This window comes from Apus apus, chromosome 6, assembly GCF_020740795.1.
Source record: "Apus apus isolate bApuApu2 chromosome 6, bApuApu2.pri.cur, whole genome shotgun sequence".
Classification (NCBI taxonomy): Eukaryota; Metazoa; Chordata; class Aves; order Apodiformes; family Apodidae; genus Apus; species Apus apus.
Genome location: NC_067287.1, coordinates 34946974 through 34964103, shown reverse-complemented (window position 1 = coordinate 34964103; position 17130 = coordinate 34946974). Strand labels below are relative to the sequence as shown.

The 17130-nt window shown below is 42.3% G+C and overlaps 1 protein-coding gene across 5 annotated transcripts in view; it reads right to left on the bottom strand.

The window, feature by feature from the left end:
* Positions 1-17130, bottom strand: part of UNC80 (unc-80 homolog, NALCN channel complex subunit) — a 133689-nt gene that overhangs the window by 56479 nt on the left and 60080 nt on the right. For 2 of the 5 annotated variants that reach the window (XM_051623949.1, XM_051623950.1), the window contains exons 24-28: positions 13227-13362; positions 10242-10375; positions 6662-6827; positions 2915-3118; positions 1347-1447 (exon numbers count right to left, since the gene is read on the bottom strand). In XM_051623949.1, coding sequence (XP_051479909.1) covers positions 1347-1447; positions 2915-3118; positions 6662-6827; positions 10242-10375; positions 13227-13362 — 741 coding nt within the window. Of the gene's footprint in view, positions 1-1346; positions 1448-2914; positions 3119-6661; positions 6828-10241; positions 10376-13190; positions 13363-17130 lie in introns of all 5 variants that reach the window. The other 3 variants (XM_051623951.1, XM_051623953.1, XM_051623948.1) reach the window with 2 other exon arrangements.

Here is a 17130-nt window from a genome sequence, read left to right as displayed (position 1 = left end):
GCACCATGACTTATCCTAAGCTGCCAACTAAGGAGATGCCTTTGTCCTCTAGCAGTTAATTGCCTAGTACACACTCTCATGTCTAACATACTCAGTTTAGTACACTGGAATTTCCAAATGAGGTGTAAACATTACCAAGAGCATTAGAGCACTGGCAGAGAAGCAGAGTAGTCCAAGGACTGAGTTATTACCTTGGAAGATGTGACACTCCCATCCCCTCCCCTGCCACCCTCTTCCAAAAGACACCTATCAAGAACTGCTTCTGACATCACAGTATTGGATTAAGCCTGTTCCTGCCCACACCCCATAAGAATGGGGCAGTTGAGAGCAGAGTGTGTGAAATAATTAGGGGAATGAGGAAGACATTGGTAGCTGTCTTTCCCAAAGGCAACTCAGAAGTCCAAAGGAACATCTGGGAGGCATCCTTCCTCATACACATGTGCAGGATATAACCAATCTGTGCACAGGGAGTCAATCCCAGGTGTACAAGGACACACTGACCATACTGCACCAACACAGCACGTCATGAGGCAACAGGGGCAGACGTGTACAGTCCTTGGATACCAGTGGATTGAACTGTGCAGATTTCCCAACTGACTTTTGGCATGTCTAAATCCTGGGCATGGATGTCCTAGGCCGTGCATGACTAAACCACATTTGCACTGTTGTGATCCCCCATTGGATAGAGTCAAAACTCCGCAAGGCCCTCTTGGCTTAGACATTGTGAGAGAATGCATCTAATGGAATCAAAGAAAATGTTCCAAAAATAAGGTGTTTTTTCCCCACAAAGTGCATAATTATGTTCATTGCCATGGAGTTAACGGAGACAAAAAAATGTATAAATTGGCTCCAAAAGGGCTTGGGAAAACTCCCTAAGGAAAAATCTTCTGGTAGTTACTAAACAAAGTAGTCACAACAGAACCTTCATCTCAAGTAGCTTCTCAAATGCCATTTTCCAGAAGCTGGGAGCCCAGCTCACACTGTAGCCCATTCTATTCCTCTTCCTGAGCCACTCACTATGAGCCATGCTGGAGAGAAGATACTGTGCTAATGGATTTTTTAGCTGAGGTAGCATGGCTGTCTCTGCACACCTAGAAATAAATAGTCCTTTTCCCTTACAAACTAAAATATATGAAATGGACAGAGGGAGCAAGACAACAACTTTCTGGTTTCAGTCCATTTTAGAAATGGCAAATAGACGATTTCCAAAGGTGACAGCTTATTGACACTTTAGATCCTTGATGCTACATGGAGAAAGAACAGATTGTGATCTGCTTATTGCCAGCACAAAGGTTTTCCTACCAAAAAAGCCACCCTTGGGAGCGCTGCTGGCGACTCATACTTACGTGCAGCCATGACATGTTGCGATGGTAGTTCTCCTCCGTGCCTGTGTTGCTCAGCACCTCGGGCTCAATGCTGGGCTCGCTCGCACTCCAAGGGCTCCCTTCTTCAAAAGAAAAATACCCAAAAGGTGGTTGTTTTTATTGCTCCCTATGTGCTTAAAGACTCAGGACAGCACTTGTAAGCCAGGCCAGCCTTGTGGGAACAGACCAGAGTACACAGAAAATGCCGCACTGGAAAGACTGTGTTTGGACACCCCTCCCCAGTCCTTGTATCATGCTGGCTTGAAAGTTACGAGAATCATTTAGGCCGGTCTCACAGGCCATCTTGTCAGTAGCAAGCACTGCTGCCTCCCCATTTTATTCTTTAATGGAAGGGGAGAAGGTAAATGAAAAACATCAAAACCAAATTCATTGCACCATTCAGATGCTGCAAATGGTTGGTTTAGTGATCTGCATTGACTGGGCTCTGTGATCAAAAATGTCAACAAAAAATCCAACCAGAAGTGGCATCCAACTGGAAATGCCAATGGGCAAAGTCATTGCAATTGCCCGGGGAAACTAATGCTAATGTCATGGGGATGAAAGGGGAAAAAAATCCTGATTCTAGCACACTAATTCTAAGGAACTCAGGCAAGGGAGAGATATATCTGGGAACTTCCCTGAACCCTCTGTTTCCTCTAGCCATTCCATAACCTATGGGCCTCCTATGATACTAACATTAATGCTGTTAAGAGATGGCTGGGCATGAACTCTGGTTAATTCTGTCTTTCTCCTCTTTGAGTGAACTGTGGCTTCACAAAATCTACAGAATGGGCAATCGCACCCTCCATGTTCACCTACTGAAGCACCTTATGAGCAACATAAAAATGACCATTAATCTTGGGAGGTTATTTCAGCTCTAAATGTATCTAAACCATATTTTTTGGTTAACAACCCTAGCAGAGGGAGCCTCTTTAATTCAACTGTGGTAGAGATTTCTTGTGGCAGGATGCACATTTGATTTCCATAAGATAAATATATGTGGATTCATCTTTTAAAGACAAAGGAAGGCATCTATAAACTGTAAAAAGATATGTACATGCCAATGTGTAGAAATATAGTATGCAGCATGTACATGTTATGTCCTCCATATAGGAATATATATATGACATGGAATATGGCATGCCTATGACATCATATGCTACATAGAATATGAAGTGCATGTCTGTACATATATATATATCCCACCTGTTAATATGAACAATAAAATATCAGGTGTGTATATGCATATACACATGTGCATGTTCTCCCCTAAAGACAGCATGCATCTGGGTGGCAAGCACCAGCATTCCAAGAGTTCATGCTCTAACACGGAGCTCTGAATTGACAACCTGTGCATGGAGCTGATGCTGCACCCAGGACCTGAGCTGGGCTCATCCCAGGCCCTAGTTGAGGCAGTCCCTGAAGAAGACTCTTGGTTTTTCCTAACCTGCTGGGGTGGGGGTCTCTTGTTTCTAGCTCTGCTGCAATCACATTAAGAGTTTAGGTCCTGCCTAGTGTCCCCTCCCTTTCCACCCACTTGTCTAAGTTACCTATATCAGTGACAGTGTCCCTGCTGTGGGACAGCTGCAGCTCCTCATTCTCAGACTCTGAGTCCTGCCGTGATAACTTGGTGCTCTTTAGGCTGCCGGCCCGGCGAATGCTGGAAAGGGAACCCCCCTTCTTCACCCGGAAACTGCGGGTTCCTTTAATCTGGAGCAAGCGGGAGCCTCCTATCCTGATCTTCCTGCTGGGAACTGTATTAAAAGAATAAAAGAGGACTTTTTTCCCCTTAATTTTTCCCCGTTTCAAAAAGAAATATATCCTGGCCCTCCCTTCCCTCCCAACCCCTTGCTGCCAGCCTGTGTTGCAGCATCTATGCTTCTACCAAGGAATGTGGGGCCAGAGGCTCCTTCCAAAGCCACCGCCAATGCAGCTCTGTCAATCAGGCAGTAAAGATGCTTTACAGAAATGTGTTGCACACCTCCTTTCCTGGAGTCCTGGAACATCACCTCAGGCCTTGTCTGTATTTGGAATTAGCCCTTGTTCAACCACCAGCAAGTAGAGTCAGCTGCTCTAACAGAAACCCAAACCGTGGACAAGGAAAACCTACGATTCACACCAATTTGAATCGATTTCTGCCAGGATACAGGATCTGTCCCATGGATGTAAATTGCAGTTTTCTTTGCCAGCCGCTGGGGTTTACATTAGCGCAGAATCATCTCTTGCTAGGGACAGATGGCTGAATCCCAAGCATGAACAAGGCACCATGGACAAACCTATTTTCCTGTGGGCCTGGGTTCTGTAAACCTCACTGAGCTCTGCAGTAAGATCAATTATTTATTTGTGCAGCATGTGTGACTGCAGGAGGGTAGTCTGCTTCATGAGGTTAGCATACAAGACTTCTTTGAAGTAAGGTTTGCATAAATCCGTGTCTCTGCATGTTACTCTTCATCATTAGAATGCTTTAGAGGAAATGGGAGCACGTAGATCCTCTCCTTCAGACAAATCAGCAGCTTTCAGGCATTAGCAACATCCATTGACACTCTGCATTTTTGATGAGCACAGACATGAAATGGTTCAATGTTCAAAGCACCAACCGTTTGCACTTTCATTCTCCTCTTAGATCAAAGGCAGTACATGGCAGTATGTCAGTCCAAATGTTGCAACACTCAGTCATTTTACTGCAGATCTAATCAGGCAAGGCCATGTGTGATCGATTACATTTTGGTGTGTTGCTCAGTATGAACAGGATACAACATTTTAGATACCATGGGGAAGCAAAATATTTTAATAGAATTATATTTTGGCATATATAAGGAAAAAATCAAACACACCTTTACTCCTGAGAATAACCCTTAATTCCTCCAGAACCCAGTTCCCACACCCGTTTCCAGTGGGCAACATCCTGGCTGGAAACAGCTGGAGAGGTTGTGTGAGCTACTCCTCAGTCCTCATGAATCAGCTGGGCAAATCACTGTCGAGTGACCAGGGAACCTCCTTCCAAGTGACCACGCTGACTTCCTCAGCAATCACTACTGCTGGAATTCTGTTCAGATCAGCCTCGACACAGTTGCTCAGTTCCCCCAGCTGCCAAACCATTCAAGCACTTGTACCTGCATTTCATGAAGTCTGCAGAATCCCATCAGTAGCTCCCAGATGGTACATGTGTACTCTGAGAGCCTGCATCTACCTAGCTTTCGAGTCTGTATTTCAGACCTACCTGGAGCAGATTCTATACAGTAAACTTGTAGCTTTTGGATAGCTATTAAGCCAGGCCTGGGGTGAGCAATGAGAGCAAAGGTTTTAAAACTCAGAAAAAAAATGAAAGGAAGCAGATTAGTACTCATTGGAGAGACTGATGTAAAGAAACCTGTCACAGCAGGCAAGAAAAATGTAGTTACATTCACACAACAGCATTTTCTTATCTAGGAAAAGTGTAGACTGCAAAAAAATGCCTCTGCATCTGGTATGTTTGGCTAAGGTGGATCCCCAGAAGAATATGCTGTGGCCAGAGAAAATGACATAATTATTGGAATTTTAAGATACAACTTTATCATTTATCCAACTTTCAAAATACTGCAAATATATTTTTTCTAGAGTATATTAGGATTCAGCCATCCTACCATAGTCACTTTTCCCATCTCTATAATGTAATAAAGAGGCAGCTTTAGTAAGGGAATACTGTGTGACAGCTTAGGGAAAAAGGAGAATGGGAAAAAAACCCAACTGAAATTGCAGGGAAAATATAGTTTAACAGAGTAAAAAATGCAGAAAACTAGTACTGTCTTTGCAAAACTAAATCAATACTGCATTATGTCTGTAGCACAGTAGCACATGAAGCAAAACCTAGGTCAGCATTGCCTCCAAGAAAAATAGGATAGTTAGAGACTGGGCACCAGCATTTTCCAGCAGAACTGTGTGCTTGTAGGCATTCTCCCACTCAGGTAACATCCCAGTGGATGGGACTGCTGCCTGAGAGATTCAACAGTGGTTTCAATTTTCATAACTATCTTAAAAAAACACACAACCCAAACCCAAGATTTTCCTCATCTTAATAGTTAGAGATATCTTATCCTGCTGATCTTAGAATATCAGACAGACCACAAGCTGTGTGCTTCTCTGGGCTGCCAGTATCCCAAAGGTACAAAAAATGTGGTTGAGCATTAATTTATCCAGCTCACCTCTTTTAGGTAGATACCTAGCTCTTTTCACAGGAGTAACTGTCCCACCTGACACACATTTGGAGGCAGTTTTATACCACATTAAGTCTTAGAAACAGTTCTAATATTGTCTCCATTAATTGTGGCAGGGTCACAGCTGAAGACAACACAAACTTTATCCAAAGCTCCCTGAAGTCAATAAAAGCTCCTCTGAATCATTAATACACATTACAGTTCCTAGAGGATAACCAGCCACAGCCTCCATCCATTTTCAATCAACCATCAAACGTTTATCCTTTTCAATCAATCATCAAAGTTACCATTCAAACATCTGCATCTTTTTATGGCTATTATGAGAAGGAATTTAAACAGTTCTAGAAACCTTGTTAGAGGGAGAATCATGCACAGGGAACTGTCTGGCAGCTTAGCCTCTAATTGCAAATACGCATGATGACTGTATCTTGTATTGCAACAATTGTACCATCAGATAATATGTGAGTTTCGCATGAGATGGCTCAAAAATGGAAACAATCTGCTGTTCTCAGCAAACACGGGGAGCTTGAGGTTTGCTTGTACAGTATACAGTACATTGGTAACATTAATCTGCTAGCCATCAAAAGCCACATAGGTGTGTTTTTCATGTGGTAGCAAAGAATTCAACAGATCAAGCGATCAATGACTAATTCGGTGAGATGCCATGACTTCCAAACCAGGACAGATTTTCACAGAAAGATCCCTGTCTTCCCTCCTATCTGTGGTTTTCTCAAAATGAAAACTTGCTATCAGAATGAAAAGCAAACAAGAACAATTTTTATCTTTATTTTTGAAATGTATCAAATAGTGATGCTTCTCTCAGCATCCCAATGAGAGACAGATTCAAACAAGGCATCCTCCTTTCTAGGAATCTTGCAATGCTCTCTATTGGTTTCAGTCATAGCAGCATTTTACAAAATTTAACATCTTTGCTTCTCACATATGTTATATTGAACCCTGAAGGCCAGAAGCATCTCCAAAATGATACAAAGCCACGTGACTCCATGGCCACCTGCTTTTTAACACAGTCTATGCAAATGAAAACAAACTGAAGCGCCACTTCACAAGCTTTGAGAATACAAAAGCCTTATTGTGCTGACAAACCTTTTTTCTCCTCGAAGCCAGCCTCAGATTTGAGGGTGTGGCTGCTGCTGTGCAGGGAATCCTTTGAATCTTCATTTTCATCCAAAACCCCAGCAAAGCTGATCTTTCTTTCATACCTGTGCCGGTCCATCTCAGGGTCCAGACGCAGCCTGCAGCTCTCCAGATCCTGTAGCAGAATGTAGACAGCACAGAGGGGCAAGCAGTATGAGCCTCTATCCTTTTCACTGCAATCATACAAGCTTCAGGAAGAACTGCTTCAGATGGAAATTTATGTCTATCACACAGTTCTGCATCTACCCTGGCACTTCCTAATCCAACTACTCTTTGGGCTTACAGCACGCTGAGCCACACTGTAAACACTGTTGGGATGAAAGAGTTAATGGGTGTAGACACACATTTCTGCTTAACACTGCTGAGTGAAAAGGCTTCCTGTCTGCAAGCTCCTGAGGGGGGAAAAGATGTGGCAAGAAAAGGTGGCTGTTGCCCAAGGTGCTGGGTGGCTGGTTAGGTCTTTACTCCAAAAGGCTCCCTGTGGCTGGTTAGGGAATGCATTGCCACTGTACTCATCAGAGGCAGAAAAGCTGACAGAAAGCCAGCTGATGGTGTGACAGCCGTTAACAGCATAGCCCAGAGCAAGCTTTCTGTGTGCAGATCAGCCTGAAGGACACAGGAGAAAACAAGGAGTGATAAATGTGTTGGATGCACTTCAATTCTGGAAAATAAATGCATTGCACCACAGAGAAACTTGTTTGCACCATCATTTTCTCCTATTAACAGAAATGACACTGTTTTTGCCACCTACTGGCTACCAATTTGGGCCAAAAAAAGGCAAAAGTCCTAAGACTCCAGAAGCTATGGATTATCATCCATTTACTCTAACCACAGCTAGAAAAAGTGAAAGACTGTGAACTCCCACACTAGCAAACACAGTTCAAATGCTGGTCTCTTTAAGAACATCATTTGTGCCTTTAGACTGGCTGAGGAATGTGAATGATAAAATCACTGAAATGATCCAAAATAGATATTCTGGATAAAATTCTGTAGGCTTAAGTGATCTCATATTAGATCTCATACTCGCTGGTTGGGTAGTGACAAAGTCTGCTAGTCCAGGAGCTGGTTTAGAAAAAAATAATCATTTATTCTCAAATAGCTGTTCTAGACTGAGCTGTGCTAAAATGGGTTAGCAAGCCTAGGTAACACCAGCCAAAGTTCCCAAACCATTTGCAGTAATTTATCAGAATTATCAAAAAAATATTATCAGAAAAGCTAACAGTTTAGTTCCATAAGGGAAATATTTTTACTTTCCTCAATAAAAAACCCCATGATATAATAAAGTCAGTGCCTAAAGTAATGGTCTGTAGTATCTCTAGCATTGAGAACTTCCATTTAAATAGTTTAAAATGTTTCTAACAGACGTTAGGATATTAAACAAAGGCTAAAGCATTTCAGGATAAAAATATGGGATCAAATCTGTCTGGATTACAGCAGCTTCATGAATTAGCATGCATGAACTGGGCCATGATAGCAGTACTTGCATATTGCTAGGGCATGGTCTGAGTGCCCCTCCCTGGAGTGTTTAATGCTCCCAGCTGACTGTCAACATGCTCACATTAGAAATTGCTGCTCCCACAAATTAACTGACAGAATGAAATATATCCTTTCAGCACAGTTAGTCTGACTCAGTCTTCAGCAACTGCTAAAACAGATGAATGAGATTCTGCCACAGCAAACAAGTTCCTGTTCCCTGGCTCTATTATGGGAGCAGCAGCTCCAAGAGAGTGTATTTGTAATTCCTAGCCAGTTGCAGTGAGGTTGTATGGACTCTGCCAGCTTTGGTAAAAGGCTTTGACTGAAATATCAGTCAGGACTGCCTGCCTCACTCAGACATAAGTAAGGGTGCTTATGCACTCAGCCTGATGAGTCTGGATGGGCTGCAGATTAGCTAAACTGGTTCAGCACAACTAGTTCAGTGGCAAATGCTTCAGTTCTTCAAGGCTGCTAAGTCTGTTCTCATACCTAGGGAACAGGTATGCCTGCAAACACCAATGGAGGTGAGATTTTCTCTACTGGAATTTCAGCTTTATGACCATAACATTAGGTACCTGATTCCCCTGGAAGGGAAGCATCACTCCATAAATACAGACCTAATATTTTAATCTGGAGTGGTGTTATCTCTTTCCCCCCCCCCACAAACACAATTAAAAGAAGCACTTGATGGCCATTTTCTCTAATAGGCTCTTGCATAACGTGACCTTCTGGTTTTACACATCACAGAAAAATTTCTCCTCCTTCTCTCCCATATACAAGTCTATTAATCAGTTGCATTTCTATCTGGTACAAAAGCACACATTTCTGTTGACCTTCATTATCCAATATATTCTTAGTTCCAAGCTTAACTACTTTACTGAGATTAATTCTAAACCCTGTTACTCTACTGCTTTTGGATGCAATCATTCAATACATGGTAAAAATATCAACACAGTATTCAGGAAGACTCCTGCTGAATTTACCCCTTGAAAAAAGAAGTCCTTCTTGCATACATGGGGGCTGAGTCGCTTCATCATAGGTCAACTGCAGTCTTTGAAACCAGTTGTAGAACCTACTTACAATAATGCCCAAACCAAATCAGCCTGTCAAGCACAACTGTCATCAGCAAAATTTAATCTGTCCTTAACAAAAAAGAGAATAGTAGAACTAAATCCTTCATGTTCACTTGGAAACTCCTCATTCCTGCTTTATCATTTTTATCCCAATTTCCTAAAGAAATTAGGCTTTAAAGATGAAGCTGCATTTCTGCCATTCAATTCTCATCTCATTCCATGCTAACCACAACTGAAGCTGAAGGTCACCATCAACCCAATTAGACAAAAGATTGCTCAGTGCTTGCATATTTTGTGAAACAGGCTGAAGGCAACATTCAACCACATTATTAGACCTAAGAAAATCCACACAAGAACGAATCACTGGAAATCAGGTTTCATGTGTTCTTCTGTTGACAAAATTAGTTCTCACCTAATCAGTCATTTAGCTTACCATTCATGAGAGGCTTTGCCTATGCCTCTCTCAGTCTCATAAATGGCTATTTCTTTCCTTGCTGCTTTGTTTATTTCCTTTCTTCCCCCAGTCCCTTCAGTTCTGTTATCTAACTCAAGCCAAAACTCTGCAGCCTCTACACTCCAGGAAATTCTCTGTTACTGTCCTTTTCCCTTTTTTGTAACTGTTCAGCTCTCTGTTGACTGGCCCTCCTCATCAGCTAGGCAGCATGTGAACTGACACCTCTTGCAGTCCATCCTCTGCACCACTCAGGCCCCCCACACTAAGTTTCTGAATCCATGTGCTGCCTTCTTCTCTGTTTTGAAGCTTTCTTGAACTTCCAGTACATGTTGTGCTTTCACAGTCTTCTCTTCCTGATCAAGGCATTCGATGTGCCCTGTCTTCTGTTCACCAGACCACGGCTCTTTTCTGCCTGCATCAGATATCTACTTGAGTTATTACCCCACTCTACCTTTCCTCAGCCAGGCCCAGAGCCTGATGACTTCTGTAGGCATGGCTCACTCTCCAGTGTGTATTATCCACTTACCACGAGAGGCTCAGTACGTGGCCTGGGCATGTAGGGAAAGGTCTCTCGAAGGAACGTGGTTATCTCCAGGAGAAGCTGACAGGCTGACATTTTCAGTGCAAAGGGACAACAACATTTGGTAGGATTCACAGTGCCTAGGAGAAAAAAAAAATAATGCATTTCTACGGTGAGCAAGGAGATTAGATAAAATCAGGAACCAAGAGGTGATGGGCATTTTCACACATGATGCACAGTGCAAGCTGCACTAAAAAAGAGGGAAACCCAGACTTCTATCTATGCTGCTTTTCCTACACTGAAAAGAACCTAGTCAAGCAAATATCCATCCATGTATTTACCAGCACGTGCAACAGTACTAACACACTCTAGTACACTGTAGTATATATTCTGCTCTATTGTGGTGAAATATCTACGAAAATAACATGATCATGCAGCATTTTGTCTACACCTCTTTTAGAGTAAGTACAAGATAAGAAGTAGATACCCTTATTTCCCTTTACAGTTTTGTATTCAGCCAAATCTTCTGCAGTTCTATAAAAGTACCACTTTAAAATACAGGGAAATTTCTCAAAATACATGGAGTTATGACTAGGCAGCAAAGAGGTACTGTGCTTATTACTAACTACTGCACTGATAAATTGAAAATGACTCTCCTTGCTCTTCCTTGCCCCCCTTTGCCCTTTCTTGCCCTCCCTTCACACCCTCCTTGCACCCTCCTTCCCTTCTCCTTCTCCCCTACTTTCCCTTAGGTATCAGTAGGAACTTCTTCACTATGAGGCTGGAACAGGTTGCCCAGGGAAGCTGTGGCTGCCCCATCCTTGGAAGTGTTCAAGGCCAGGTTGGATGGGGCTCTGAGCAACTTGGTCTAGTGGGAGGTGTCCCGGCCCATGCAGGGCGGTTTGGAACTAGATGATCCTTGAGGTCTCTTCCAACCCAAACCATTCTGTGATTCTGTGAAAAGATGGCCTTTTTTGAAGCCAGGCTTCTTTATTTGTGCACAGACTCCAAGTGCTAGTTAGAGTCAATAAGAAAAAAGTCAAACTGCCTAATCAAATTATGTGTTTGAATGCTTAACCTAAAAGAAAAGGGAGAAGAGAAATTATCAAAAAACTTGAAGTTTTGTCTCAGCTGAGTCTAAACAACCAGATTCAAAAGCCCTACACTTTCTAACCCCTCTAATGCCATTCAAAGCTGGAAAAGTATGAAGGATTCTTCAGTATTTGATCAATTTGAAAAATACTATTTAGGATAAGGGACAGGAGAAAAAAAAAAAAAAAAAAAAAAAAGTTGTGACAACAACTAACCACACTCTTTTTAACCACACCATGTTACCTTCTGCATACATTTCAGAGACATTTATGTTTTCACTTGCTTTACCTATGTATGATCTAATTACTTGTGCAAAGAAACAGTCCAAACCAAACAACTGAGAGATCTTTGCAGGGACCAGATAAAAGCAGATTAATTTTGTGATGCTTGCTAATTCCTCTGTACCAGTAACAAATTATGGACTTTGTAGGGAATAAAGTAATTGGAACTATCAAAAACAGATGAGTTTTACAGTGTAATAAAATATCCAACTGCATATTTTATGCTCTTCCACCTACTCCTCACAGCATTCAGGGCAGTTTTTAAAAAATCTCTGCTTTCAGCAAGAATGCAAATATATTGTTTTCAGACCCTGGCTTTCAGGAGAGTACTTGAGCTTTTACCTGGCTTTCTAGATCACAACTTGTTCTCTCTGTTTTCTGGTCTTAGACCACAATTTTAAAGGAGCTCCACACCCACTTAGGGGTGCCTTATCAGTGTCTGAACAGGGACAACTATTCTGTCACTTGGTCATAGGAATGCAGTTGTTCTTCACCCTACAAGTCATACATGGTGCAGGAGAGGGAAAATCTTCGGTGCACTCTGCTGCTTTGGATCTCTCTCTTAAAGGCCCAATAAAGTATCCAGAAGAGCCACCCATATTCATGTAGCTGCCAGTGCTGGCACACCACATAGTGGCACAGGTGAAGTCTAGCTTAGGGCCAACACCTCTTGAGATAATTTTCCACAAATGCCGTATCAGTGCTCCCACCTACTCCTCTCTACTCCAGAGTTGGCTTTTATGCAGTGCTAAGAACAACCCCAGAACCACAGAAAAAGAAACCAGAAGATACATAAACAGTGGCAGCACACTCCATCCAAGGGCAAACAACAGTACATGTACACAGGAACCAGAACATTACAGCACACACGTATATACAAATGGTGTCTGGAGAGGACAGAATGTTTGGTACCACCTTCACCTGCACCTACACCAGTATATGTCTTGACTTAATTTATTTTGATTCACAAGGTTTGTTATAATTTGCATGCCTATCTAGACTTTCAGAATCGGAGATCTGTCACCCCCTTTCCTACCCTTATGTACATACAGGCACATATGTGCATATTTTAGTTATCTTGCTGTTAAACGGATTTTTAATGATACTTTTTACACCACTGAGTTATATTTCTGCTGGAGAACTGGCAAATACTCTAAAGTCAAGATTTAAAAGCCTTTGGTAGTGCTGTGCCAATTCACATCATGAGATAGCTTTTCAGTCTTAAGAAGCAGAAAAGCAGCTCATCTCACCTAAATACTTTGGCAGAAATAACTGGGAAGAATGGGAGTCTGGACCACTTTTGGCACTCAGGTGACAGCAAGACTCAAGAAATACACTATTACCCTGCTTGTAATTGCAGTTGCCAGTGCACAGGAATTGCAACTTACTGCCTAGTTTCCCTCACTCCCCCTTTCCTTCAAAGTCTCTCAGTGCTACTACCCATGTCTCATGTTTTAGATCCAGGCACAGAAAGAACAGGGGAGGAAGCCGGGGTGAAGGTGAGGGACTGGGAAATACAGCAGGGTGGCAAGAGGATGAAAAGAGAAGAAAAATTAAGTGCTCCTAAAGCAGAGGTTCTTACAAGCGGGGGTTGTTGTAGTAAAGGGAGTCTCCTTACTGTCATCTAAAAAGTCTTCTTCCTCATCTTCCTTTCTCAGGCGCCTCTTGGTCTCCTCATCATAAATGAGGCCCAGCAGGTTGGCAGGGCTCTCACTCTCAGCATGGCACAGCTCGTTGAGGCGGACACCGATTGCCTGCAGCCAGGGAGAAACAGAAAGCACAAGGAGGTGAGAAAGCACAAGGAGGTGAGAATTTCAGCCCAGCTCACAGGTGGTCAAGGGCTCTGCCCCATGCAGGTTGTGGAGCTCTATTTTTATTGTCTGTGAGATGCAGCAGGGAAAGGAATAATAGATGCAGCTGACACCGTAATTAATTTCCCCCTTTTTTTCCAATGAAAATTTGCAAAAGGTGTTAAATTTCAGGGTAATTTTTTTTTCAGATTTGATTAAATAACAAAAATAACCCTAAACCAGCAAATGATAGGCAGGAGGAGATTGGGTCATTATTTTGTATTAATTTCTTCCACTTTTCTTTCTTTCCTCAATATATATGTGTGCCAGATTTTACTTAGGAGTCCAGGAAGAGTCCCTGTTTCCTCCACAAAACTGTTGAATGCCAATAGGAAAACCTGCTTCCATTTTTTCAAGGAGACACTCCCTGATGCACTTTCCAAAAAAGAGTTGACAATATGTAAATAAAAGCTGGGAAGGTGCATGGGTAATTGTGTAGGGGGGATCCATGGAGAGAACACAGACAGATTTCCATGGAATACTGTTATGTACTCCAGAAACGTTCATTTATTTGTGGCTGTTTGCCAGCATCATTATGAGTATGTAAACAGCCCTCATGGAGCCTTCAGCAAAGCTACAGATAGGGGTGTGTTAGCAAGAAGAATGGTTTCCTGCTGAGACACTTCAGAGCTCTTAAGGATATTCTTGACCTTCTTTGCTGCAGATAGGTGAAGAGAACACAAATAAGTATATAAAAGTGATATCATCACTTTGGGAGGGAGGAAATGTGTTTAATTACAGAGTTTTCACTTGCCATCTGGCCTTATTGGGTTTGGGATAGTTTCAGAGAAAGATACTGAAGAGGATTTCTAACTCTTCTACAAGTCAGAACTTATGGTCATGCCAGCACTATAATTTTCCTGTCTCAGCTGAAGTGAAGGAATACAGAAACAGTCACTTGTCAGGACTCATCTTCCTTGCTACTAAGCAATTGCTGTGAAACCCAGCAACAACCAAGAGGGCAGACTCTGCTACACAAAGAGAATAAGGTGGTATTCTTGTGGTTTGCAACCTGATGCAAATAGCTGCCAATCTCAGCTGCCTGCCTGTTCATTGCTAAATAAACTCCCCATCTCTTACATTTTTTCCCCTTTCATGTTTCAGGCATTTAAAGGAAGAAGTGTTCTGCATGCCTCTCCACAAAGCACTAATATATCATGTATTATTTATGCTGTGTTGTACACCCTAATATTAAAGCAATCATACATAACCCCACAGCTTCCTACCTACCTGAATTCCTAACAGGTATTAATCTGCATGAATTATGCTCGGTTTTCCTAGCAAACAGAGCGTGTCACACTTTAAAAGAATATGCCCCTTAACTTAAGCACCCAAAGGAAGTGACAGATGAACCTGATCAGAATAGATTTAACATTGTATTATTTCAAAGGCAGCATAAAAAGTGACATTGCTTGATTCAAGAGGCTTATCACTGTTATGGGCAGTCCAAATCCCAGTTCATGTGGAAAGGGTTTATCACTACTACTCTCTGATGGCTATTATTAGGCAGGCTGAATGAGAGGAGCTGGGTGAGGAAAAAAGCTTTTCCACTCATTCTTGGTCTCACTAAACTTTGACAATAGCACTGTATATCACAACTATTGAGCAATTACAGACAGACAAGAATCCATAATTAGAACAAATTTCCAGCCTTATTTACTGCAAAAAAACCAACCAACCAGCCAAAACCCACAAAAAATCCCCAATAAAAAACAGAGTAAGGCCTTAGTGCATTCAGAGACTAATATATTCTTTTCTCTTAGTCCAAGAGTTTTCCCTCCAGAGCAGCAGCTCTTTTACCACCCAGCAGGAAGGATGGTGTGCTGTTGTGTTGACAAGGATCTGGTAGCATGGAGGCAGCAATGGGCTGGGTGAGTTATCCCACCTTCAAGTTACTGGAGCTGCTTAGGGGCTGTGTGAAGTGCACAATCACTTCACCCTTCATGCTGATAGTGCCCACAGTGAAAGGGGCAGGTGAGCATGCAGCAATGGCAGCATGTCCTACAGCAGGTGCCTGTACTACTGCAACAGAAAGCTGTTTCTCCTCAAAGTTCAGCCTACCTGGTTGGAGTCTGGTCAGAGCCCTACACAGCTTGCAGAGCCCCAGCCCTAAAGGCTTGGCTGGTGGCTGCTGTTTCTGCTTGCAGCCACCTTCATCTGAAACAGCTTCTGGGAGGTAAAAATAGTGCCAGAGGACCTTGCCCAGCATTCAACACAAAGGACATAAAGTCCTGAAGCATGAGTCTGTTTGGGGGCTGGTGATGCTGTGGGTGACTATACTATCCTAGCCTTCAGTGAGAAGAAACTCAAATATTAATGAGTGGCAGGACACCTTGCAGTAAAAAGAGAAGTTTACACTGTAAAGACCACTGTCCAAATCTTCTCCTGCCTTACAGTAAAGTAAAAGAAAGGCTTTTCCCTTCTGGGATGTTCCTAAGCAGCTACCAAACACACATTATTCCTAGCAGGGAGAATGCATCCAGATATGCCTTGTGATGTCTTTGAAGTTAAAGTGAAGAGAATGATGTTAAGATGAGATTTCCCTGGCTCCTTTCTTGTGATCTTGCATCACGCAGGTGGTACTTTTAACATTTTGAGAAGAAAACCTTCCTGGACCTTTTCTAGCTTAGGCTATTTCAGTTTCTAAAAATGGCAGCTTCAGAGAAGACTAAATGGCTTCTAGTAGTTACTGGCTTGCTTGCTATCATTTTTGTCAGAAAAAAAAGGAATGTCTGGAAGCATAGAGTCTACAAACAGATGGATAGTCCTGACTGTCAGGAATGGATGCAAAAATACAAGGACTAACTAATCCTGTGTTCTCTTGGAAGGTGTTCTCAAAGGAGTTAGGCTAAGGTGGTAACTTCATGGAATGTAGAACCAAATACAAATGTACAAATACTATGTCCTTTATCAAGGAACTTTGGTATTTGTGCTGTTATTAACATAGCCACCCAACAGAAAGTCAGCAAAGCTTTTTTGGCATGGCCTATGTAAGTATCCCAAGACTGAAGTATACATGCTTTTCCAATTCCCCTGAGCCTTGTACTTTATGTATTTTTAAATTTATTTTATTTTTTATTTTAATCATGATGCTCACTCTAACAATCTCTGATTTTGTGAAAAGAGGTGAGAAGCACAAAGCTCACTTCAGATAGACACACGTAACAGGCACCACAGAAGTCACAGGAACTTCTCGCACTATTTTGAGTTGTGTGAAATGACTTGCAATAAATGTCAGACACTCAGCAGATCTACCCTGGTATGTAAGAGTACTGAGAGGGCCAGACAGGATAATTGCCTAGTTTATGTATAGTAAGAGATGTTCAAATACAACTTGAAGGGGCCACGCTCAAAAGAAACAGAGACAGTTCTTTAGATCACATGTAGCAGCCCTGTAGAATTTCTTGGCAAAGAATGATGAGTGGTAACAGTCAGTATGGGTGCAAAGAGAGAGTGGGTAAGTAGGTTAAAGAGAAATCCATTACTAAATATACAGCACCCCATCTAGCTCAGGCAGCCCTGAGCTAAAAATACTTGGAAGCTAGACAAAAGCAAGTAGTATTACAGACCCTGCTCTTACTCTTCCTTGGGCATTCACATATGACAAGTGCTGGAAAGAGGAGGGGGGACGAAATGGATCTTCAGACGGAACACGGTAAAGGGGGAGGGAAA